The 24257-nt window shown below is 39.7% G+C and overlaps 1 protein-coding gene and 1 pseudogene across 1 annotated transcript; both read right to left on the reverse strand.

The window, feature by feature from the left end:
* Positions 1–3352: 3352 nt before the first annotated feature.
* Positions 3353–4400, reverse strand: LOC102395735 (annotated as a pseudogene).
* LOC123465211 (GTP-binding nuclear protein Ran-like) lies at positions 3710–4356 on the reverse strand. Its single transcript, XM_045163760.1, has 2 exons — positions 4244–4356; positions 3710–4079 (listed from the first exon to the last, which is right to left on the reverse strand). Exons 1-2 carry the CDS (start codon positions 4354–4356, stop codon positions 3710–3712), a joined length of 483 nt encoding a protein of 160 aa, XP_045019695.1.
* Positions 4401–24257: the final 19857 nt, after the last annotated feature.

Below are 24257 nucleotides of genomic sequence, written 5' to 3' on the forward strand. Positions count from 1 at the left end.
AAAGATAAAAACCATATGATAATCTCAACAGATGCAGAAAAAGCCTTTGAAAAAATTCAGCTCCCATTTATGATTAAAACTCTTCAAAAACTGGGCTCAGAAGGAACCTACCTGACACAGTAAAGGCTATATATGATAAGCCTACAGCAAACATTATTCTCAATGGTGAGAAACTGAAAGCATTCCCCCTAAGATCAGGAACAAGACAAGGGTGTCCACTTTCATCACTATTATTTAACATAATTTTGGAAATCCTAGCCACAGCAATCAGAGAAGAAAAAGAAATAAAAGGAATCTAGATCAGAAAAGAAGTAAAGCTCTCACTGTTTGCAGATGAAATGATACTGCACACAGAAAACCCTAAAGATAGTATCATAATAGAGCTAATTTAGCAAAGTTTCAGGATACAAAATCAATACACAGAAATCACTTGCATTTCTATATACAAACAATGAAAATTCAGAAAGAGAAATTATGGCATCAGTCCCATTCACCATTGCAACAAAAATAATTAAATATCTAGGAATAAACCTACCTAAGGAGACAAAAGAACTGTATGCAGAAAATTATAAGACACTATGAAAGAAATCAAAGACAACATAAACAGATGGAGAGATATCCCATGTTCCTGGGCAGGAAAAATCAATATTGTGAACATGACTATACTACCAAACACAATCTACAGATTCAATGTGATCCCTATCAAATTATCAATGGCATATTTCACAGAACTAGAACAAAAAATTTCACAATTCATATGGAAACCCAAAAGACCCCGAATAGCCAAAGCAGTCTTGAAAAAGAAGAATGGAGCTGGAGGAATCAACCTTCCTGACTTCAGATTATACTACAATGCTACAGTCATCAAGACATTATGGTACTGGCACAAAAACAGAAATAGAGAGCAATGGAACAAGACAGAAAGCCCAGAAATAAACCCATGCACCTATGGGTACCTTATTTTTGACAAAGGGGGCAAGAATATACAATGGGGCAAAGACAGCCTTTTCAATAAATGGTGCCAGGAAAACTGGACAGCTACATGTAAAAGAATGAAATTAGAATACTTTCTAACACCATACACAAATATAAACTCAAAATGGATTAAGGATCTAAATGTAAGACTAGATATTATAAAACTCTTAGGGGAAAACATAGGCAGAACACTCGATGATATAAATCAAAGCAAGATCCTCTATGACCCACCTATCCTAGAGTAATGGAAATAAAAACAAAAGTAAATAAGGGGGACCTGATTAAACTTAAAAGCTTTTGCACAACAAAAGAAACTGTAAGCAAGGTGAAAAGACAACCCTCAGAATGGAAGAAAGTAATAGCAAATGAAACAACTGACAAAGGATTAACTTTCAAAATATACTAGCAGCTCATACAACTGATGGCCAGAAAAGCAAACAACCCAATCAAATAATGGGAAAAAGACCTAAACAGACATTTCTGCAAAGAAGACACACAGATGGCTAACAAACACATCGCTCATTATCAAAGAAATGCAAATCAAAACTACAATGAAGTATCACCTCACACCAGTCAGAACGGCCATAATCAAAAAGTCTAGAAACAATAAATGCTGGAGAGGGTATGGAAAAAAGGGACCTCTCTTGCACTGTTGATGGGAATGTAAATTAATACAGCCACTGTGGAAGATGGTATAGAGATTCCTTAAAAAACTAGGAATCAGATCAGATCAGTCGCTCAGTCGTGTCCGACTCTTTGCGACCCCATGAACTGCAGCACGCCAGGCCTCCCTGTCCATCACCAACTCCCGGAGTTCACTCAGACTCACGTCCATCGAGTCAGTGATGCCATCCAGCCATCTCATCCTCTGTCATCCCCTTCTCCTCCTGCCCCCAATCCCTCCCAGCATCAGGGTCTTTTCCAATGAGTCAACTCTTCGCATGAGGTGGCCAAAGTCCTGGAATTTCAGCTTTAGCATCATTCCTTCCAAAGAAATCCCAGGGCTGATCTCCTTTAGAATGGACTGGTTAGATCTCCTTGCAGTCCAAGGGACTCTCAAGAGTCTTCTCCAACACCATGGTTCAAAAGCATCGATTTTTTGGCACTCAGCCTTCTTCACAGTCCAGCTCTCACATCCATACATGACCACAGGAAAAACCATAGCCTTGATTGGCAAAGTAATGTCTCTGCTTTTGAATATGCTATCTAGGTTGGTCATAACTTTCCTTCCAAGGAGTAAGCGTCTTTTAATTTCATGGCTGCAGTCACCATCTGCAGTGATTTTGGAGCCCAGAAAAATAAAGTCTGACACTGTTTCCACTGTTTCCCCATCTATTTCCCATGAGGTGGTGGGACCGGATGCCATGATCTTCGTTTTCTGAATGTTGAGCTTTAAGCCAACTTTTTCACTCTCCTCTTTCACTTTCATCAAGAGGCTTTTGAGTTCCTCTTCACTTTCTGCCATAAGGGTGATGTCATCTGCATATCTGAGGTTATTGATATTTCTCCTGGCAATCTTGATTCCAGCTTGTGCTTCATCCAGCCAGTACTCCACAGTAAAAGAAGTCACTTGTGCAGTGCAACTTGAGAGTAGCCCCCGCTTGTTGTAACTAGAGAAAAGCCCATGCAGCAATGAAAACCCAGCGCAGCCAAAAATAAATAAATTAATTAAATTAAAAAAAACTGCATTTAGATTATTAAAAACAAAAAAATTGGTAACTGCAGGGACTTCCCTGGTGGTCCAGTGGTTAAGAATCCACCTGCCAATGCAAGGGACTTATGTTTAATCCCTGATTCAGGAAGATCCCACATGCTATGTAGCAACTAAGTCCATGGGCCACAACTACTGATCCTGTATGTCCGACTACTGAAGCAGGTGTACCTTAGAGCCTGTGCTCCACCACAAGAGAAGCCACTGCAATGAGAAGCCTGAGTATTGCAACAGAGAGCAGCCTGGCTTGCCATACTTGAGAAAAGGCCAAACAGCAACAAAGAAACACCTTAGCCAAAAATAAACAGACATACATATATATACATATTCAAATGTCAACTGCGGCAAGTGCAATTAAGAAACAGCTTGAGTTCTCTATTGCTGCCAACCAAACTGCCCTGAAGTTTTCAATATAAAACACCAACAGTCTCCTGCTCATCCTGCTCTTGCTTTTCCTTTCTCTCTCCCCCTATCCCTTGCCCCTCCTCCTCCTCATTATTATCATCTAAGGGTCCCAGCCTCTTGAGAAACCTATATGCAGGTCAGGAAGCAACAGTTAGAACTGGACATGTAACAACAGACTGGTTCCAAATAGGAAAAGGAGTACGTCAAGGCTGTATATTGTCACCCTGCTTATTTAACTTCTTCTTCTTTTTTTTTTTTTTAAGATATTTGAAATACAACTTTATTCTGATTCTAAACGAAAAGGAATGGGAATGACAGTAACAAACAAGATTCCACCTCTCAATATTGTCATGTGACTATAGCCGTCTTATATTTGAAACTCAAGGAGGAAACAACTATGTTCCAAAACACCTAAATATGCAGGTCCAAAAAATGAAGGTTTTTTTTTTTAAACTGCTACATTCACTCCAAAGCCCATCCATCTCCTTCAGCATCCAAAGATTAAGCACATGTTCTGCTTAGCTATATAATAAAGTGGCAAACACGCTGCACCACTGACATCACAGGACAGTTGCCTATAAAACTAGACTTCTGACGCTGGGCCCCAGCTTCTCTTTCTCACAGGTCATCATCTTCATCCGGGAGAGCAGTTGTCTGAGCAACCTCTAAACCGTGCTCATACTGTGCTGCCAAGGCTGGGTCCATGACCACCTCTGGCGGGGCCAGAGCAGGCATGGCGACAAACTCCAAGTTACGGTCTCCAATCAGTTTTCTAGCAAGCCAGAGGAAGGGCTTTTCAAAGCTGTAGTTACTTTTGGCAGAAATGTCATAGTACTGAAAATTCTTCTTTTGGTGGAAGACAATTGACTTTGCCTTAACCTTTCTGTCCTTAATATCCACTTTGTTGCCACACAACACAATTGGGATGTTCTCACACACTCGTATCAGATCTCTATGCCAGTTAGGCACATTCTTGTAACTCTTGATGCTACGTCAAACATTATAATGGCACACTGAGCTTGTATATAATAGCCATCTCTCAGTCCACCAAATTTCTCCTGACCAGCTGTATCCCGTACCTTGAACTTAATAGGTCCTCTGTTGGTATGGAACACAAGAGGATGGACCTCAACACCTAAGGTAGCTACATACTTCTTCTCAAATTCACCAGTCAGATGATGCTTAACGAATGTAGTTTTTCCAGTACCACCATCACCAACCAAAACAAGTTTGAACTGAACTTGGGGTTCTCCTTGGGCAGCCATCGCGATGTTACTTCCAGAAGCATCTCCGCGCCCGTCTGACTGAGGCTGCTTATTTAACTTCTATGCAGAGTACATCATGAGAAACGCTGGGCTGGAAGAAGCACAAGCTGGAATCAAGATTGCCGGGAGAAATATCAATAACCTCAGATATGCAGATGACACCACCCTTATGGCAGAAAGTGAAGAGGAACTAAAGAGCCTCTTGATGAAAGTGAAAGAGGAGAGTGAAAAAGTTGACTTAAAGCTCAACATTCAGAAAATGAAGATCATGGCATCCGGTCCCATCACTTCATGGGAAATAGATGGGGAAACAGTGGAAACAGTGTCAGACTTTATTTTTTGGGGCTCCAAAATCACTGCAGATGGTGACTGCAGCCATGAAATTAAAAGACGCTTACTCCTTGGAAGGAAAGTTATGACCAACCTAGATAGCATATTGAAAAGCAGAGACATTACTTTGCCAACAAAGGTCCGTCTAGTCAAGGCTATGGTTTTTCCCGTGGTCATGTATGTATGTGAGAGTTGGACTGTGAAGAACGCTGAGTGCCCAAGAATTGATGCGTTTGAACTGTGGTGTTGGAGAAGACTCTTGAGAGTCCCTTGGACTGCAAGGAAATCCAACCAATCCATTCTAAAGGAGATCAGTCCTGGGATTTCTTTGGACGGAATGATGCTAAAGCTGAAACTCCAGTACTTTGGCCATCTCATGCGAAGAGCTGACTCATTGGAAAAGACTCTGATGCTGGGGGCGGGGGCAGGAGGAGAAGGGGACGACAGAGGATGAGACGGCTGGATGGCATCACCGACTTGATGGACGTGAGTCTGAGTGAACTTCAGGAGTTGGTGATGGACAGGGTGGCCTGGTGTGCTGCAATTTATAGGGTCGCAAAGAGTCAGACACGACTGAGAGACTGAACTGAACTGAACTGAACTGAAGTGTCCTAGGGGTGGGCTGGGCTCAACTGGAGGTTTCTGACTTGGGTTTTCTCATGCCGTTTAAGTCAAATGGTAACTGGGGCTGCAGTCACCTCAAAGATTTCTGTCATATGTCTGGTGACTGATGTAACTAATGCTGGCTGTCAACTGGGACATAAGCAGGCCAGAATACATACCAGAACACATTCGAACCCAAGAATCCAACCAGGGTCCTCTGCATTGCAGGTGGATTCTTTACCAGCTGAGCTACCAGGGAAGCCCCCATAAGAGTTATAGCCATCCATATGACAGAGAAGAGGGATCAGAATCCAGCTCCTGATGGGAAGAATGCTTAAGAATTTGATTTGTAGACATGTTTTAAAACCACCACAGTCTTCAAGTTCTGAGTGCTGTGGACTATTTGGAGTATGCCAGCTGGGGGTTCTGTGTTTTCGAAATTAAAGGAATATCAGACAGGGAACACATTCACTTCATTTTCACAGGAATGTATCTTTGATCCCATGTTCAAAGGGTCTTCAGCTCTCTAAGTCTCTATGTCTTAGATTATCAGCCTTCCTCTCAGGTCTGATGCCTAGAGAATAGAGGGATGAGCCACACACCTCCTGTAGTCCTGTGGCCTCCCTCCCAAGTTTCACAACAAACGTAATAATAGCCCTTACTATTCTCATTCAATATTTACCATCCCTTCCTTCTAGGGCTCACTCAAGACGGAGGAATCTGGGATCTGCTAGGGCTAGAATAGTCTACAAAGAACTGGACATATACAAGCCAACCAACATCTTGTGTTCTCTCTTCCTGAGGCCATAACCAGGAAAATTAGTAGTTAGAAACATGGAAAGAACAAACATAAGGAAATTATCTATGCTAAATTACACACTCGCACACAACTTAGTGACTGAACACAGAGAATGTGCTGGCTAAGAGCACAAGCTTCCCAAAGACATAGTCCTAATCCTGGCTCTGCCACTTACTAGCTATGCAAAAAGCAAATCATCTATCTTCTCACCTCCCCATCTATATAATGGAAATGATAATAATAATGGTATCTACCCCATAACGTCAAGGATTATACAGGATAGTACACACAGGGTTCGTAAACTTAAGCCTAAAAACACAGTTGTTAGAAGTAATATTTTTAAAATATTTATAGCTCTATTTGACAGCTGATTTGCACCTCCCTAACCCTCTCCCCACCCCCCCACCCCCCTCACCCCCGCCAAAACAGTCATTCTGGGCACTTTGCCTTGCCCATCCAATGGGGTTGCACGAAGAATCACACAAAGTGCTCAGGCCCCAGTGTATGGTATATGTTTAGGTATGTGTATGTGTTCTTCTGATCAATAACCACTGATCCGCACAGGTAACAGCTGAGGTGTCTGCTGTCTCTGTTTTTCAGCACTCTGAAGTACCTACACCATTCAGAAAGCAAAGGAATTTTCTGCTAAGATTTCCTACGGTCTGTATGCCAAGGTACATTATACAACCATTTCTTTCTGAAGTCTCGCTGCCTCCCCGTGATGGTGCTAAAAAGTAAGATGCTTTTCTCCAGTCCTCTAGAACTTGCATGCCTTCCTTTATCCACTACCTGGGGGAATGCTGTTCAAGCCCCAAAGATAATACCTGCTTTCCCCGCTGCTTCTCAAGACACCCTTGCTCAGTGGTTCTGAACATGTGTTTCACAGACCCCGAAGGGTCCCTGAGACCTTTCAATGGTGTTGGAGAAGGCAAAAATATTTTCAAATTACAGTAAAATGTTATTTGTCCTTTTTACCAGGTTGGCATTTGAACCAATGATACAAAATAGTGATGGGTAAAAAATGGTGGTATCGTGGCACTAATTAAGATGATGGTCCTGAAGGGGTCCAGAATTCGCTACTGTGGCATAAAAATTATTTTAAGCAGAAGGCATTGGAGTTCCTGAAGTCCCTTATCTGCTTAAAAGTAGAGGGTCCCAAAGGAACTCAACTGTCATAAATCCCGTGCTCTGGAGCAACTACTATCCCTGGAAATGAGAAGTCTCTAAACCACTCCCCTCCCCACCACCAAAAAAACAGACTTTCTCCTAAGGGGCCATTCGTCTTTCCAAAAGATCATTTGTTTTCCCTTCAGTACCCTTTCTCCCCAGACCCTTATTTTTTAACTTTTTATTTTGTATTGGGGTATAGCAGATTAACAATGTTTTGATAGTTTCAGGTTAACAGTGAAAGGAGTCAGCCCTACATACACATGTATCCATTCTCCCCCAAACTCCCTTCCTATCCAGGCTGCCACATAACATGAAGCAGAGCTCCATGTGCTGTACAACACATCCTTGTTGGTTATTCATTTTAAATATAGCACTGTATACATGTCCACCCCATATATCCCTTTCACCCATCCTTCCCCCAGGCATTCATAAGTTTGTTCTCTAAATCCCCAGATCCTTATTAAGAAGTCAACTGTTTTCCTTAAAGTGCCCTTCTCTCTCTTTTCCACAATAAGGGGGCATAAAAGCCCCAAATTTTAATTTCATCCAAATTCCACCTTCTTGAGTTACATTTTTCTGTGAACTCCAGTGTATCCTTATTTGAATAAAAATCTGTCTTGTCTTTTGCTAACCTGTTTGCCAGTTTAATGTGAAGATACTCCAGCACAGACTCTAAAAGGGTATAGGAAAAGTTTTTCCTCCCCAACAGTACCAAACTACAGTAACAGTTGTATTCTCTCTACCACACACCTGCAGTAAAGAACAAAACAGTTTCACTTAAGAATGTCCTTGATGAAACAGTAAAAAAGTATTACTGTCATTAAATTTTGACCCTTGCGTACACATCTTTTTAATACTCTGTGTGATGAAATGGGAAATACAGGGTATGTCCTGCTACAGAACACTTCTGTTACAAAGCACTCAAGCAACTGAGTTGTGAGCTAAACTAGCTTTTTTTTTTTTCCATTATAATTAAAAGAATGACTAACACACAGCTGTCGTATTTTTACCTGGGCTTTAGGCCGGTATTTTCTACCAAAGCAAGTTAGCCTGCTAGTTAAATATAAAGAAATAAATAAGCGACAATATTTGTTGCCAATGATAAAATACAGAATTTGGGGAAAACCTGTACAGCCTGATGTGTTAAGGACTTTTATGATGAGATCGATGCTGACGACAAATGTATATAATATCACCATTTTGATATTACATGCTGAAAGATGTTAGCATTTGGAAGATTTGCATGATTCATTTACTCAATGAGCCAATATTTTTCTGAATGTCCACACAGGATGTTACAAATTCATGAAGGGTAGAGAATCCATTCTCAGTGCAACACACACAGATGCATGGATTTTAATGTAATGGTAGACAAAAAGTTAATTTATTTGGTTTCAGATTCTACACTGTAACTAAACTATAAAGGAATTACCACTTGTTGAGTTTTAGTATGCTGCTAAGTTGCTTCAGTCGAGTCCGACTCTGTGCGACCCCATAGACGGCAGCCTACCAGGCTCCCCCGTCCCTGGGATTCTCCAGGCAAGAACACTGGAGTGGGTTGCCATTTCCTTCTCCAGTACATGAAAGTGAAAAGTGAAAGTGAAGTCGCTCAGTTGTGTCCAACTCGTAGCAACCCCATGGACTGCAGCCTACCAGGCTCCTCCCTCCATGGGATTTTCCAGGCAAGAGTACTGGACTGGGTATAGTACCTGTTAAAAAACAAAATTCAGCTGAGTGAATGTGAAGATCTAATTGGTTTTACTCAACAATTCATGAACTAGACAACATCCTGTCTAGAAAGCAGGAGAGCAAAGGCAAGGTTTTTAAAGGCAGAAGGTGGGTGGGGCAAAGCTGCTATTAACAAAAGAAAAGAAAGGATTGTTTCAGGCCAGGTTACCTTCATTCAGGGTAAGGATAAGGATCTATCATGCAGATTACCTTTTCTTTCTTTCTCAGGGGAAGAAGGATATATGGATAAAGCCCATGCAACAGATTATCTCATTGGTGCTGACCAACCAGAGAATCCCAAACTGGCAGATTAAGCATACATTCCTGGGTAAAATCAAAACTGCAATGATATCCTGTATTTAATCTACGTTTGGTATCAGGAGCTTCAACATAAGTGACACCATTTGGGGCTCGTGATTTTAACAAAGTCATTCAGTCATGTCCGACTCTTTGTGACCCCATGGACTGTAAACCGCCAGGCTCCTATGTCCATGGGATTTCCCACGCAAGAATAGTGGAGTGGGTTGTCATTTTCTTCTCCAGGGGATCTTCTCAACCCAGGAATCGAATCTGGGTCTCCAGTATTGCAACTGGATTCTTTGCCATCTGAACCACTAGGGAAGCCCACCCACTTTTCTCTTTAACATACCCAAAAAGAATGTCCACAAATTATCTGAAACTAACATGTAAAAAAAAGACACTTTTTAGTTTTAAATAATATTTAAGAATATAAAGAGGTCTTAAGATCAAAATCTGACAGAATGTGGTCCACTGGAGAAGGGAATGGCAAACCACTTCAGTATTCTTGCCTTGAGAACCCCATGAACAGTATGAAAAGGCAAAATGATAGGATACTGAAAGAGGAACTCCCCAGGTGAGTAGGTGCCCAATATGCTACTGCAGATCAGTGGAGAAATAACTCCAGAAAGAATGAAGGGATGGAGCCAAAGCAAAAAGAATACCCAGTTGTGGATGTGACTGGTGATAGAAGCAAGGTTCAGTGCTGTAAAGAGCAATATTGCATAGGAACCTGGAATGTCAGGTCCATGAATCAAGGCAAATTGGAAGAAGTGGTCAAACAAGAGATGGCAAGAGTGAATGTCGACATTCTAGGAATCAGCAAACACAAATGGACTGGAATGGGTGAATTTAACTCAGATGACCATTATATCTACTACTGCGGACAGGAATCCCTCAGAAGAAATGGAGTAGCCATCATGGTCAACAAAAGAATCCAAAATGCAGTACTTGGATGCAATCTCAAAAACGACAGAATGATCTCTGTTCGTTTCCAAGGCAAACCATTCAATATCACAGTAATCCAAGTCTATGCCCCAACCGTAATGCTGAAGAAGCTGAAGTTGAACGGTTCTATGAAGACCTACAAGACCTTTTAGAACTAACACTCAAAAGAGATGTCCTTTTCATTATAGGGGACTGGAATGCAAAAGTAGGAAATCAAGAAACACCTGGAGTAACAGGCAAATTTGGCCTTGGAATACGGAATGAAGCAGTGCAAAGGCTAATAGACTTTTGCCAAGAAAATGCACTGGTCATAGCAAACACCCTCTTCCAACAACACAAGAGAAGATTCTACACATGGACATCATCAGATGGTCAACGCCAAAATCAGATTGATTATGTTCTTTGCAGCCAAAGATGGAGAAGCTCTATACAGTCATCAAAAACAAGGCCAGGAGCTGACTGTGGCTCAGATCATGAACTCCTTATTGCCAAATTCAGACTTAAATTGAAGAAAGTAGGGAAAACCACTAGACCATTCAGGTATGACCTAAATCAAACCCCTTATGATTATACAGTGGAAGTGAGAAATAGATTTAAGGGCCTAGATCTGATAGATAGAGTGCCTGATGAACTATGGACTGAGGCTCGTGACACTGTACAGGAGACAGGGATCAAGACCATCCCAATGGAAAAGAAATGCAAAAAAGCAAAACGGCTGTCTGGGGAGGCCTTAAAAATAGCTGTGAAAAGGAGAGAAGCGAAAAGCAAAGGAGAAAAGGAAAGATATAAGCATCTGAATGCAGAGTTCCAAAGAATAGCAAGAAGAGATAAGAAAGCCTTCCTCAGCGATCAATGCAAAGAAATAGAGGAAAACAACAGAATGGGAAAGACTAGAGATCTCTTCAAGAAAATTAGAGATACCAAGGGAACATTTCATGCAAAGATGGGCTCGATAAAGGACAGAAATGGTATGGACCTAACAGAAGCAGAAAATATTAAGAAGAGGTGGCAAGAATACACAGAAGAACTGTACAAAAAAGATCTTCAGGACCCAGATAATCACGATGGTGTGATCACTGACCTAGAGCCAGACATCCTGGAATGTGAAGTCAAGTGGGCCTTAGAAAGCATCACTACGAACAAAGCTAGTGGAGGTGATGGAATACCAGTTGAGCTATTTCAAAACCTGAAAGATGATGCTGTGAAAGTGCTGCACTCAAAATGCCAGCAAATTTGGAAAACTCAGCAGTGACCACAAGACTAGAAAAGGTCAGTTTTCATTCCAATCCCAAAGAAAGGCAATGCCAAAGAATGCTCAAACTACTGCACAATTGTACTCATCTCACATGCTAGTAAAGTAATGCTCAAAATTCTCCAAGCCAGGCTTCAACAATACGTGAACTGTGAACTTCCAGATGTTCAAGCCGGTTTTAGAAAAGGCAGAAGAACCAGAGATCAAATTGCCAACATCTGCTGGATCATGGAAAAAGCAAGAGAGTTCCAGAAAAATATCTATTTCTGCTTTATTGACTATGCCAAAGCCTTTGACTGTGTGGATCACAATCAACTGTGGAAAATTCTGAAAGAGATGGGAATACCAGACCACCTGACCTGCCTCTTGAGAAACCTATATGCAAGTCAGGAAGCTACAGTTAGAACTGGACAGGGAACAACAGACTGGTTCCAAATAGGAAAAGGAGTATGTCAAGGCTGTATATTGTCACCCTGCTTATTTAACTTATATGCAGAGTACATCATGAGAAACACTGGGCTGGAAGAAGCACTAGCTGGAATCAAGATTGCCGGGAGAAATATCAATAACCTCAGATATGCAGATGACACCACCCTTATGGCAGAAAGTGACGAGGAACTAAAGAGCCTCTTGATGAAAGTGAAAGTGGAGAGTGAAAAAGTTGGCTTAAAACTCAACATTCAGAAAACGAAGATCTTGGCATCTGGTCCCATCATTTCATGGCAAATAGATGGGGAAACAGTGGAAACAGTGTCACACTTTATTTTTTTGGGCTCCAACTCACTGCAGATGGTGACTGCAGTCATGAAATTAAAAGACGCTTACTCCTTGGAAGAAAGGTTATGACCAATCTAGATAGCATATTCAAAAGCAGAGACATTACTTTGCCAACAAAGGTCCGTCTAGTCAAGGCTATGGTTTTTCCTATGGTCATGTATGTATGTGAGAGTTGGACTGTGAAGAAGGCTGAGCGCCCAAGAATTGATGCTTTTGAACTGTGGTGCTGGAGAAGACTCTTGAGAGTCCCTTGGACTGCAAGGAGATCTAACCAGTCCATTCCGACGGAGCTCAGTCCTGGGATTTCTTTGAAAGGAATGATGCTAAAGCTGAAACTCCAGTACTTTGGCCACCTCATGCGAAGAGTTGACTCACTGGAAAAGACTCTGATGCTGGGAGGGATTGGGGGCAGGAGGAGAAAGGGATGACAGAGGATGAGATGGCTGGATGGAATCACTGACTCGATGGACGTGAGTCTGAGGGAACTCCGGGAGTTGGTGATGGACAGGGAGGCCTGGCGTGCTGCAATTCATGGGGTCACAAAGAGTCGGACATGACTGAGTGAGTGAACTGGACTGAGACTTCATTCTCTCATTTTAAAATATCAAATACTAGTGGACTAAAGAGCTGGGTTTTTTTCACTCTCATTCAGCAAAATACATCACAATGGGTTCCCACAGAAAGGACTGGTATGTGACCAGCAAACCCCACATCTCAGTGCTAAATAAATATAAACACACTAGAGAATATAGGAATATTTACTAAATCATTGTTTTTAAATTGTTGCCCCCGCTAGGGTAGAACTTCTCAATTTTAGGGTGCTGAAAAGTCATCTAGGGTGCTTAAATAAACTATAGATTCCTGGACTTCGTATTTAGAGGTTATGATTTGGTAGGTATCAAGTAGAATCCAGGAATCTCTCAATTTACTAAATATCTTAACTGATTATGATTCAGGTGATCAGAAATACTATCCTGGGATTTTCACTACTGACTTGAAAGCTAAATATTCTTATTGGTTCTATTCTTGGCCAATTATTTTCAAATTTTTTTAGTTTCTCCATTTTTCAAAACTGAGGTGATCAGGCTGATCAATCTGATTCCTTGGGATAGGTAAAGTTGAACATAATTATGCTGACATTTATTCCAGAAGAGAGAGACCATATGTGAACAAAAAGAACTCCCTGCTTTAAATGAATGAGTGATTAAAATAACAAAATACAAATAATAAGCTAAAATCAAAACAACTGGGAATGGAGAAAGGAACGGGAGGAGGGTGTGTAACCTTTATGCAGGTAAACCAGAATCATCTCTCTCTATTGGGTAGTTAGAATAGGAAAAAGGAGTCCAGAACGGCGGTGGCTAAAAGACAAGGAAGGGAAAAGCCCACGAAAATAAAACAAAGGAAGGTCCAAGGACTGGAGTGAGGACCTCAGAGAAAACAAACAGCACTCCTGGCTAGCCCAATTTACATAGGGCAGGCTCAGGGGGAGGAGAAAAAAATATATAAAAAGAGGGGCCAAAATTGGGCCAGGGGGCCTCCCTTCTCAAGTCTTTTGGGTCAGCATGCCTTCACGCCTCGAGGATGTCTTTTCCTTTACTTTCTAAATAAAACTGAGCTGTAACACGGACCTATAACACTGGTCCATCAGAGGCCTGTAACGCTGGTCTGTTGCTTCAAACTTTTGGTGCGACTAGACAGAACTGAGCAAATTACAAACTCCCCCAACACTGTGATAAAGGTTCTCAATCCTAATCCATAATATCCTCATCCTGCAGAGAGCTGTCACAGAGCACACTTGCTTATGAGGCAAATTTTTCTTTCATCTGTTAGCCTGCCCTGCCTACCGGGGTGTCAAGCCTGATAATTTCTGAAGGAGAAATATAAGCCACCAACATCAGAAACTAGTCCTGATAAACATGTAACTTCCATTTATATCAATCATTAAATTCTCCTACAAAGAACCTAGCCTAAGGAAAAATCTAAAATATAATATATATATATATATATATATATATATATACACATATTATAAACAAAACATTTGGGCTAGTGGTTATGTCTATAGGGAAAAAAGAGAAGTATGTTGCAACTGAAGAGAAGAATACAGACAGGCTTCTAAGTTACAGGCAATGTTTTATTTCTTAAGTTGTACGTGGATACTCAGCTATTCATTTTATTATTAACCTTTACCTGTTCATATATGCTTTATGTAAACTTTTATATAAACCACCTGAAATTTTTAAAATTATACTAAAAAGCTGTATTTTAAATTGTAGTCATTTCAGAGTTATTCATAATAATAAGCAGTCTATTTGTTGGAATGTTTAAAGTGAACATTGGTTCAGCCATACACTAAACGGAAAGTCATTCAGTTATTTTAAATATGGTTATGTAGCACTATGAGCAAAAGAAAGCTTATGATAAGTTACCAAAAATTATGTGTCAAAATCTTTTAACTCTTAAGTTTTAATAACATAGTTGTTAAAACCAAGTGAAACAGTTCAAAGAATAGGAATGTATGCTACTATGATATCATGATAATTTTCAACAAAAAAATAATGAGCATTCTCCCCTTGCTTTTTCTAATTATCTTTAGTGTCATTATGTTGTTTTTAATAATTAAACAACATTACAACAACAACCAAAATTCCCCCCAAACCATTTTTTGGTTCCACTATAAATCAACATGACCAGAAATTGCATTGGCTTCTAAGATTTTATACAGGTGAAAGTTTTCATGAAAAAGCAATAAAAAGTCAGAAAATAACATCTTTCCCTTAGATGCTTCTCAGCAGCCTCTCAGACTCTGCACCTCAAAGGCAAATGCCTTGTGCTAAGATTCAATTGTTTGCCAGGAGCTGAGTTTCCCCTCCTTTTGGTTCCTATCATTGGCCAGCTTGCCTTTCCATCACCAACGACCTCCAGTATCTTGGTCACACACACCTCAGGGCAAGAAGCTGACTAATCCTAATGCTGGGGCGGCAACCTTTCACATAGTGCCCATTGCTACTCATTGCACAATATATTTGACCAGGAATGATAAATGCCATGGTTTACATTTGACTCCAGTCACCCTGTCAGTGCCAGCAGCTTAAGTGGGTAAATATCACCCACTGCCTTTAGAAAGTCGCTGACATTATGTTTCAGGCTCCCTAATGTTGTGTAACATGAGAGTAGGGAGCAGGGAAGAATCTATGAGGAAGAACTGGAAGCAGATGAGGATATTAATCAACTTGGGCCTTATTTATGAAAGAAATGAAAATCTGAACACATAATGAGTTGTAGCTACAAATAAACTTATTTTCAAGATTTAGAATTTAAGAACTTGAACGGGTAAATGAATTAACCCTCTTAACATGCTTCTATTAGTCCACGATAAGAAGTAAATCTCTCTAGGAGGCAGGAACATTTTTTCAGTTGACCAAAGTAAGCCAAATAGGGAAAAGCAATTGTCCTGTCTAAAATTCTGTCATAATTTTATCACTTTTACAATTTAGAATGTGTTTGACTGAAGAAACCATTATAAAAAGAAGGTTCTGTGGTTTGTTTCTTGAGACTGCAAATTGCCTCTTTAAAAAACCCTATAGCCATTCCCGGGCTTTCCAAGTGTCTCAAGTGGGTAAAAAACATGCCTACAATGCAGAAGACACCGGAGATATGGGTTCAACATGGGTTAATTCCTGGGTTGGGAAGATCCCCTGGAGGAGGGCATGGCAACCCACTCCAGTATCTTCCCTGGAAAAATCCCATGGACAGAGGAGCCTGGCAGGCTATAGTCCATAGTTCACAGTCAGATACAACTGAAGTGACTGAGCACACAGCACACATAGCCATTCTCAGGTGAGGGGGGAAGACAGGGGAAAAAACCCAAGTGAGAGGAGAATAAGGGTTTCAATTGTGATTTGTTCTAAAAATAAATATTATCCTCCCTAGATCATTAGGTCTGTGGGAATATGCAGCACATACAGTTCGGTCCATTTACTGAGGCTAGATTAGTTATTTTTAGTCTTCCACCTCCCAGTGTACATAGTGTGGCACTAACACTAATATAAAAGCCACCTGCAAATTTTGTTTGCTAACAAGATTCCAGACCACTAAAGAAAGGACATGGGGTTCTTTAGCTAAAGAAAACAAGGAATAGCAAAATACATTTCTTTTTCATTGGTTACAAGGAGTGTGCTTTGAAATTGGGTAATAGAGAAAGGCAAAGGCAAGCTTCCCTTTGATAAGGTAGAATCATATGGAAAGTTACTCAATGGTTAGCAAGATTACATTCTAATCAATCTGGCTACATCTCCTCAAGACTGAGGATAAAGGAAGCTCCTTAGAATAAGTATCTTTGTATAATAGGTCTGAATCATACTAAGACACACTAACAAGATTATCTACTTTGACTTGCTCTTTCATTAATATTCAGAAATTACCATGGTTGGAACCGCATTACCTGACAAAACCTGAGCGTGGAAGGTATTTCAAACTTGGACTTGTTTCCAAAAGGAGCGAAAGGCAAAACTCACGTTCTGCTTGATGAATCACCAATAACTACCCTATTGTTCTAGGTGTGATTTGTGCTCCTGCTAAAATTCAATCCTTAAATATCTGTGATGAAGAATTTCACTTGTGGCCCCTAGATATACAGGAATTATTTTAAATCTCATTTTACCACAGTTATTATTTTTCAGTGGGGGCAAAGAAAATGGCCAGAATAGATTTTATGGGTTATACTCCAAATGGTGGTGATGCTAGCCCTGGCTTGTTATGTCCAAGGGGAATATGATTATTGTCTTCCCTAAAAACAAAACAAACTGATAGGAAGAACAGACCTCAGGAAACAGAAGACTAAGAAAACATATTCAATCTACTCTCAAGACTTGGGCTTCCCAGGTGGTGCTAGTGGTAAAGAACCTACCTGCCAAAGCAGGCGACGTAAGAGGCGTGAGTTTGATCCCTGGGTCAGGAAGATTCCCTGAAGGAGGGCATGGCAACCCACTCTAGTATTCATGCTTAGAGAATCCCATGGACAAGGAGTCTGGTGGGATGCAGTCCACAGGAGTGCAAAGAGTCAGACAGTACTGAAGTGACTTAGCACGCACTGAAGACTCAGATATAATCCATCCCCCTACCCTCACTCACCCGTCAAATTCACTTCAAATAGCTCAGAGTTAGGGTTATACTGGGTTATGGCTGGATTTTTGAAATGAAATTAGCTGAGGAATAGGTATTCACTACATTGGGGAGTATTCATTATTTGTATTTTCTTCAGAGAAATATACCTAAGAAGCAATTTGCAAATTGAAGGATTTTATTTTATGTTTTTTTACAAAGCATATTGCAAACAGCAATTGATCATCTGAAGCAGTTTTCATAATTTATTTATTCTCAGTCATTTTCTCCCTCCTGTTGGAATTCTAGCCTATAATGTTATTATAAAGGTTGTGAACTCCTTTCTATTCATTAGGTACTAGACTAGAATTACAAGAGAACTTCTGTCATCTGTGGTAGGACCTACAGTAGGGAGAATGGTACATTTAAACAGCAGTCAAATATGGCCAAATGCTATTCTCTCTGCTTTCAAGTTAAGGGAATCGAAGCCTGGATAAAGAATAAATGGTTTAATCCAGATTACAAAATCAATCAATGGACTAAAAACCATTAGCAGATGCTAAGACTCTTGATTCAAAACTCAGTATTTCCACTAAACCACATTACTTTAGATAATTACAGTGTAAAAAACTATTGAAATGGGAAAATATCTGAGGGAAGTAGCATATGTAAACGGAATATTTTGAAAAGAACTTAATAAGAGTCTAAAATAAGCCAATACATGATGTACAAAGCACTAGTAAAGGTAAATACACAGGTAAACATAAAAGATAGTATAAACGTATTTTTGTTTGTAATTCCTTCTTGTATCTGATTTAAGAGACAACTGCATAAAGTACTGATTATACAGTGAGTTGATGGGTATATGATGTATAAAGATGTAACTGTATGTCAGTAATAGCACATTGGAGAAGGGAGGAAATATCTACATGGAATAAAATTTTTGTATACTATTGAAATTCAGTTGCTATTAATCCAAGCTTGATTATTTTTATATTAAGATGTTAACTCTAATCCTTAGCATAACCACTAAGAAAACAACTCAAAAACATACAGAAAAAGATACAACAAAGGAACTGAAATGATACACCAGAAAATAACTATTTAACAAAAGAGAAAGCAGTAATGGAGAAATATACATAAAACACACAGAAAACAAGGAACAAAATGGCCAATGTAAAAACTATGCTGTCAATAATTTCCTTAATTGTAAATAGACTAAACAATCAAGAAGCATACATTTGCAGAACGGATTAAAAAAATTTCAACTATATGCTGTCTGAAAAAAGACAAGCTAGATTCAGATACAAATATATTGCCACAAAAAGAATGGAAGAATATATACCATATAAACAGTAACCCAAAGGGAGTTGGAGTTGGCTATACTAACATCAGACAAAAGAGATTTTTAGGGAATTCCCTGGCAGTCCAGTGGTTAAGGCTCTGCTTTCATTGCCTACAGCCTGGATTCGATCTCTGGTCAGGGAACTAAGATCCCATAACTTGAGTGCCCCACCAAAAAAGATTTTAAGACAAAAATTGTTACTAGAGGCAAAAAGGCAAAGAGGGATATAGTTTAACGTTAAAATGGTCAGTCTGTCAGGAAGACATAACTAAATATATATGCACCTAACAGCAGATCCCCAAAATACATGAAGTAAAAACTAATAAAACTGATGGGAGACACAGACAATTCAACAATAACAGTTGAAGACTTCACTTTCAATGATGACTAGAACAACCAAACAATTGATTAATAAGGAAACAGAAGACTTGAAAAATACTGTAAAAAAAAAAACAAACTACAAACCAACTAGACCAAAGGATATTCACTCAACAAAAACAGAATATACATACAAACATCTTCATGACGTAAAATAAGTACAAAACATGTACACTGAAAGCTATAAAATGTTACTGAAAGATTAAAGATGAACTAAATAGATGAAAGATAGTTCATGTTTATGAGTTGGAAAATGTTATTAAAATGGCAATACTTCTCAAATTGATGTACATACTCAGCATACTCTATCAAAATCAGAGTTTGGTTTTCTTTTTAATTAATTTTTTTTTTTTTAATTTGTGGTCACACTGCATGGCTTGCAGGATCTTATTTTCCTGAGCAGGGATTCAATCCAGGTCCCCAGCAGTGGAAGCTCAAAGCCCTAACCACTGGACCACCAAGGAATTCCCATCAGACCTTGTTGAGACATTGAAACAATCTAAATGTCTATTGATAGATGAATGGATAAAGAAGATGTGGTTCATACCTACAATGGAATATAACTCAGGCATAGAAAAGAATGAAACAACATCATTTGCAACAGGCAGAGGAACCAGAGATCACATTGCCAACATCCGATGGATCATGGAAAAAGCAAGAGAGTTCCAGAAAAATATCTATTTCTGATTTACTGACTATGCCAAAGCCCTTGACTGTGTGGATCACCGAAACTGTGGAAAATTCTGAAAGAGATGGGAATACCAGACCACCTGACCTGCCTCTTGAGAAATCTGTATGCAGGTCAGGAAGCAACAGTTAGAACTGGACATGGAACAACAGACTCGTTCCAAATAGGAAACGGAGCACGTCAAGGCTGTATATTGTCACCCTGCTTATTTAACTTCTTTGCAGAGTACATCATGAGAAACGCTGGGCTGGAAGAAACACAAGCTGGAATCAAGACTGCCGGGAGAAATATCAATAACCTCAGATATGCAGATGACACTACCCTTATGGCAGAAAGTGAAGAGAAACTCAAAAGCCTCTTGATGAAAGTAAAGGTGGAGAGTGAAAAAGTTGGCTTAAAGCTCAACATTCAGAAAACGAAGATCATGGCATCTGGTCCCATCACTTCATGGGAAATAGATGGGGAAACAGTGAAAACAGTGTCAGACTTTATTTTTCGGGGCTCCAAAATCACTGCAGATGGTGACTGCAGCCATAAAATTAAAAGACGCTTACTCCTTGGAAGGAAAGTTATGACCAACCTAGATAGCACATTCAAAAGCAGAGACATTACTTTGCCAACAAAGGTCCGTCTAGTCAAGGTTATGGTTTTTCCAGTGGTCATGTATGTATGTGAGAGTTGGACTGTGAAGAAGGCTGAGTGCTGAAGAATTGATGCTTCTGAACTGTGGTGTTGGAGAAGACTCTTGAGAGTCCCTTGGACTGCAAGGAGATCAAACCAGTCCATTATGAAGGAGATCAGTCCTGGGATTTCTTTGGAAGGAATGATGCTAAAGCTGAAACTCCAGTACTTTGGCCACTTCATGTGAAGAGTTGACTCATTGGAAAAGACTCTGATGCTGGGAGGGTATTGGGGGCAGGAGGAGAAGGGGACGACAGAGGATGAGATGGCTGGATGGCATCACTGACTCGATGGGTGTGAGTCTAAGTGAACTCTGGAAGTTGGTGATGGACAGGGAGGCCTGGCATGCTGCGATTCATGGGGTTGCAAAGAGTCGGACACGACTGAGCAACTGAACTGAACTGAACTAAACTGAGACAGACCTAGAGATTATCATACTAAGTAAGACAGAAAGACAAATATAATATGATATCATATACATATGGAATAGAAATAATGCTACATATCAACTTATCTATAAAACAGAAATAAAGTCACTGATGTAGAAAACAAACTTATGGTTACCAAAGAGGAAGGTTCAGTTCAGTCGCTCAGTCATGTCCGACTCTTTGCGACCCCATGAACCGTAGTATGTCAGGCCTCCCTGTCCATCACCAACTCCCAGAATCCACCCAAACCCATGTCCATTCATCAGAGCCTTTGTTTTGGCCATATTCTGTCCAACACCTTTATCTAATTGACTACTAACAAAGAAGCTGGGGGGACGGCTGATACCTTTCACCACCCAGTCAGGATTCAAAGAGATTGCCATAGGATGCAACATTGACACAGAACCAACAAGATGAATTTAGTAAGTCTAAACATTAAGGACAAAAATATCAACTGCTGAATTAAAAGACTGAAGGAAAGTTGGCTTGGCAGTTCAGGGAGCAAGAAGCAAGGACTTTAGTTAAGCAAACTCTGTATGAGCCAATAGCGTGATGTGAGTGTCACTCTCTGAACCCAATGCAATGGAAGACAGCATTCCTCTGTCCAGGTCTGACCACCTTTAAAGCACAGTTTCAGGCTTAGGAGTTCTTAATTAAATTATGTCAGGAGACATTAGAACATGACCAAGGAGGGTAAAGCCATTGCAGAAACTAGACTTATTTTGCCGGGAGAAGAGAGGGTATGGGGATCATGACTGTTGTCTTTGTTTGGTGACGTGTCCTATGGAAGAAGGAGCAGACCTAGGATGCCACAGCAGAGAGCTGAACCAATCATGTAATATTATTAATAGTAGGCACTTTTGAGCGTTTAATTAGTATGTGGTAGGCATTTATACAGAGAAGGCAATGGCACCCCACTCCAGTACTCTTGCCTGGAAAATCCCATGGATGGAAGGGCCTGGTAGGCTGCAGTCCATGGGGTCAATAAGAATCGGACACGACTGAGCGACTTCACTTTCACTTTTCACTTTCATGCATTGGAGAAGGAAATGGCAACCCACTCCAGTGTTCTTGCCTGGAGAATCCCAGGGATAGGGGAGCCTGGTGGGCTGCCGTCTATGGGGTCGCACAGAGTCGGACACGACTGAAGCGATTTAGCAGCAGCAGCAGTAGCAGCAGTAGGCATTTATATGCCTTATCTTATTTAATATAATTATTCTACGTGGGGTTAGTTTCTATTATCATCTTAATCTTATACATTAGGAAAACAAAGGTCAGAGAGGCCAAGGCAACACACATAGCAAGTCAAGGTAGCTGATGTCCATAGTGAATTAATATCTGTAATACATTTAGAAGGTTGTTAGGACATGATAAGTACCTAATAAAAATCTAGCTGCAACAATAATAAGTATTATACTAATTATATTTAAATATTATTGTTGTTGTATTGACTTAGGCCAGTGGTTCTCAGCCTTGAGCCTTGGCTATACATCTGAATCACTTAAAAAATACTGATGTCCAGATTCTATGCTCAGAGACACTGACTGAACCGGCCTGAGAAATGGCCTGAGCATCTGACATTTTAAAAGGTCCCCAGGTAAAGAAAACATTCACAAAGACACATCTGATAAATACTATTATCAAAATATACAAAGAACACTTAAAATTCAACAATAAGATGAACAATCGGCTTAAAAAGTGGGCAACAGATCCGAACAGACACCTCACTGAAGAAGCTATACAGATGGCAAATAAGTACATGAAAAGATTAAAAGAAAAGTATATACTTTCATAAGTATACGAAAAAAATACGTTCCATATCACGTCAGTAGGGAATTGAAAATTAAAATAATATCCCATTATACATCTGTTAGGATGGTGGGCAAAATCCAAAACACTGACAACAACAAATGCTGAAGGGACTGCGGAGCAACAGCAACTTTTACTGCGTATGGAAACGCAAAATGGGGAAATTCCTTGGCGGTCCAGTGGTTAGGACTCGGTGCTCTTGATCCTTGGTCAGGGAACTAAGAGCCCACAAGATGTGTGGCAGTGTCAAAAAAAAAAAAAAAAGCAAATGGTACAGCTACTTTGGAAGACAGTTGAGCAGTTTCTTACAAAAGTAAACATATTCTTGTGGGAGGGAGAAAGAATCAGATGAAGGTAGTCAAAAGGTACAAATTTCTAGTTATAGGAAAAAATATGTACCAGGAATGTAATTTATAACATAATAATGATAATTAACAATGCTGAACTTTATAAATGAAAGTTGCTAACAGACTAAGTCCTAAGAGTTCTTTATCATCACTAGGAAAAAGTATTTTTTAATCTGTAATATATCTATATGAGATGATGGATAATCATTTCATGACATATGTAAGTCAATTAATTATGTTGTGTTCCTTAAGATTACACAGTGCAGTGTGTTAATTATATCTCAATAAAAATGGAAGAAAAAAAAACATTCTTACCATACAATCCAGAAACTGTGGTCCTTAGTATTTATCCAAATGAGTTGAACACTTATGTCCATGTAAAAACTTACACCTGGGTCTTTTAAAAGCAGTACTTTTATTGCCAAAACTTGGAAACATTCAAAATGTTCTTCAGTAGGTGGATGGATAAACTCTGGTACTTCTAGACAGCAGAATATTATTTGGCCCTAAAAACAAGCAAACAAAAAAATGAGTTATTAAGCCATGAAGAGAACCTTACATGCACATTATTAAATGAAAGAAACCAATATGAAACAGCTATATATTATATGATTTCAACTATGCAACATTCTGAATAAGGTAAAACAACAGACTCAGTGAAAAGATTAGTGGTTGTTAGGGGCTATGCGAGAGTTAGATGAATAGGTAGAGCACAGGTGATTTTTAGGGCAGTGAAATATTCTCTATGATATTATAATGGTGGATATGTCAAGCTATGTTTGTCTAAACCCACAGAATATATACAACACTAAAAGTGAACTCTAATGTAAACTATGGAATTTGAGTAATAATAGTTTACATACATTCATTGTCAGAAATGTACTAGGTCGTGGAGTACTTTTGACAGCTGTGCATGTATAGGGCATTTATAAAACACTTGCACGTATAAAACATTTTTAAGATTTATTTCTTCTCCATAGGAACTGTCTTCCTATTGCCAAAAACTAGGCCCTTTCTCTCTCCACTGCTGGAGGATTTTTCCAATCTCCCAGTTAATCTCCTTTTCTAGGTAGTTCCTATTAGCTAGGTCACTCTTGCCCTATACATCTTTGTAAGACTCTTTAGAACTTTTCTAGTCAATGTTCTAGTCCAGAACTTGCTACTTTACCTCAGCATAAGTTCTGTATCGCACACATTTAAGTCCCTGCTGACTTT

The sequence above is a fragment of the Bubalus bubalis genome, chromosome 20 (assembly GCF_019923935.1).
Source record: "Bubalus bubalis isolate 160015118507 breed Murrah chromosome 20, NDDB_SH_1, whole genome shotgun sequence".
NCBI classification, from domain to species: Eukaryota; Metazoa; Chordata; class Mammalia; order Artiodactyla; family Bovidae; genus Bubalus; species Bubalus bubalis.